The sequence below is a fragment of the Charadrius vociferus genome, unplaced genomic scaffold, assembly GCF_000708025.1.
Source record: "Charadrius vociferus isolate BGI_N301 unplaced genomic scaffold, ASM70802v2 scaffold2820, whole genome shotgun sequence".
Lineage (NCBI taxonomy): Eukaryota > Metazoa > Chordata > Aves > Charadriiformes > Charadriidae > Charadrius > Charadrius vociferus.
Window position 1 is genome coordinate 1 of NW_009646460.1, and position 1762 is coordinate 1762.

At 64.0% G+C, this 1762-nt stretch overlaps 1 protein-coding gene across 1 annotated transcript in view; it reads right to left on the reverse strand.

The window, feature by feature from the left end:
- Positions 1 to 3: 3 nt before the first annotated feature.
- TADA3 (transcriptional adaptor 3) overlaps positions 4 to 1762 on the reverse strand; it is a gene marked incomplete at its 3' end in the record, with an annotated part of 3319 nt that continues 1560 nt past the window's right edge. Inside the window, exons 2-8 of the mRNA XM_009882811.1 lie at positions 1707 to 1760; positions 1335 to 1585; positions 1065 to 1170; positions 726 to 867; positions 447 to 550; positions 236 to 345; positions 4 to 102 (exon numbers count right to left, since the gene is read on the reverse strand). Coding sequence (XP_009881113.1) covers positions 4 to 102; positions 236 to 345; positions 447 to 550; positions 726 to 867; positions 1065 to 1170; positions 1335 to 1585; positions 1707 to 1760 — 866 coding nt within the window. The remainder of the gene's footprint in view (positions 103 to 235; positions 346 to 446; positions 551 to 725; positions 868 to 1064; positions 1171 to 1334; positions 1586 to 1706; positions 1761 to 1762) is intronic.

Here is a 1762-nt window from a genome sequence, read left to right on the forward strand (position 1 = left end):
TCGTCCTCCGAGTCCTCAGCCGGCCGGTCCTCCGACTCCAGCAGGCCCTGGGCCACCAGCTCCTCCTTGATCCGCCCCTCCAGCGACTTGGTGTGGGGGACACTGCCGGGGTGAAGAGTAGCTGCTACCCACCACACACCCTTTGCTGCCCCTGATTTGCCGAGGCAAGGAAGCCACCAGTGTGTTGGTGTTGCAGTGGGCAGCACCGAGCTCCGGGGCCACCTCAGCCACTCACCTGAAGGGCTTGTTCTGGCTGCGGGGAGACGTGCCAGCACCGTCGGCTCCCGAGTCCTTGCCGGCGATCTCAGGAATGGAGGAGTCCTCGACCGGAGAGATGATGTTCTCCTAGTGACGGGAGCAGGAGGGAAGGGTCACTACACAGGGCCACCACGGTGGTGGTACCCCACGGGGCCAGGCCACAGCACAGCCCCGCGGAGCCCACTCACCTCCACAAGAGCCTGCAGGAGACGCTGCGTCAGGGGCCCGAAGGGACAGCCATCCTCCGGCTGCTCATGCTGGGCCTCCGACTTCTTCAGCAGGGCATCGACGTCTGGGAGGAAGCATGAAGGGGAAAAAAACAACCCCAAACACACAGAGGTGAGCAGCAGGGCAGGGCAGCCTCTACCCCTGGGGCACGGGGCCGGGGCTCAGCTCTGCGGTGCGTGGGTGCTCGCAGCCCCTCCGGGCTCCTCACACCGCACAGAGGTGGGTGGGGATAGAGGTACCTTTGGTGTCCAACTCAGTCAGCGGCCCCAGGACGCCTTTCTTCTTGTCAGCAGCAGCCGCTGCGCGGGCTCCATCCTTCTGCTCCTCCAGCAGGTCCTCCTGGGCCCAGCGCTGGGAGTAATGCTTCCCCAGCGGCGGGATCTGTAGGAGCCGGGCTCAGCACAGCTCCCGGAGCCCCCTGCCTCCCCTCCCACCCAGTGCCACAGCATCATCCCCAGGTGGGAATGCTCACCGTGAGGTGCGGGAGGGGACAGAGCTGCTGAGGGCTGGGAGGGATCAGGGAGAGAGGGTAGGGGCCGGGACAAGGGGAGCTCCAGGTGGGGTCCGGAGTTTTTCACCTTGTAATGCTCAGCCTCATCCTCTGGCGGCTTGAGCAGCTCCTCCAGAACTCTGACCTCCTCGTTGGTGAGATCCGCACAGTAGGGCTCCACCGATGCCCAGAACCTGCGAGGGTGGATGAACTGTGAGGGAGAGCTGCAGGGGAGCCCACAGGAGCTGACACGCTTCCCCCATTCTCCAGGACACCTGTTCCCTCGGGCTGGAGGCAGCCCTCGCACCGGCTGCTGCAAGGAAGACTGATGATCCCAATGCCCCCCAACACCACGCACCTGTTTGGAGCATCATTTTTGGGAATGCGGGGCACATCAATGGGATCATCCTGGAACTCGTATTCCTGGATCTTGGGTTGCAGGTTCTTTGACTTGGGCCGGCCGGGGCCAGGCCCAGTCCCATGGCCCCCTTTGCCCTCCAACTTCTGCTTCTTGGGCTTCCCGTGTTTGACAGAGGTGCCCACATCGTGGTCCTTGCTCAACTTCAGGAACCGCCGGTCACCCTTCTTGTCCTGCCAGTCCGTCAGGATCTGGAAAAGAACGATGCCTTGTCAGGTCCCGCACCTGATGCTGGGTAGGGATGGACAGGAGGCAGCCCCTTGACAGGAAGGAGCAGGACGGGGAGCCACCCTAAGGCTGCGCTCCTGGCACCTGGGTCTCAGCCTCCAGGACACGGAGACGGCGGCTGGCGGAGGAGAGCAGCGTCT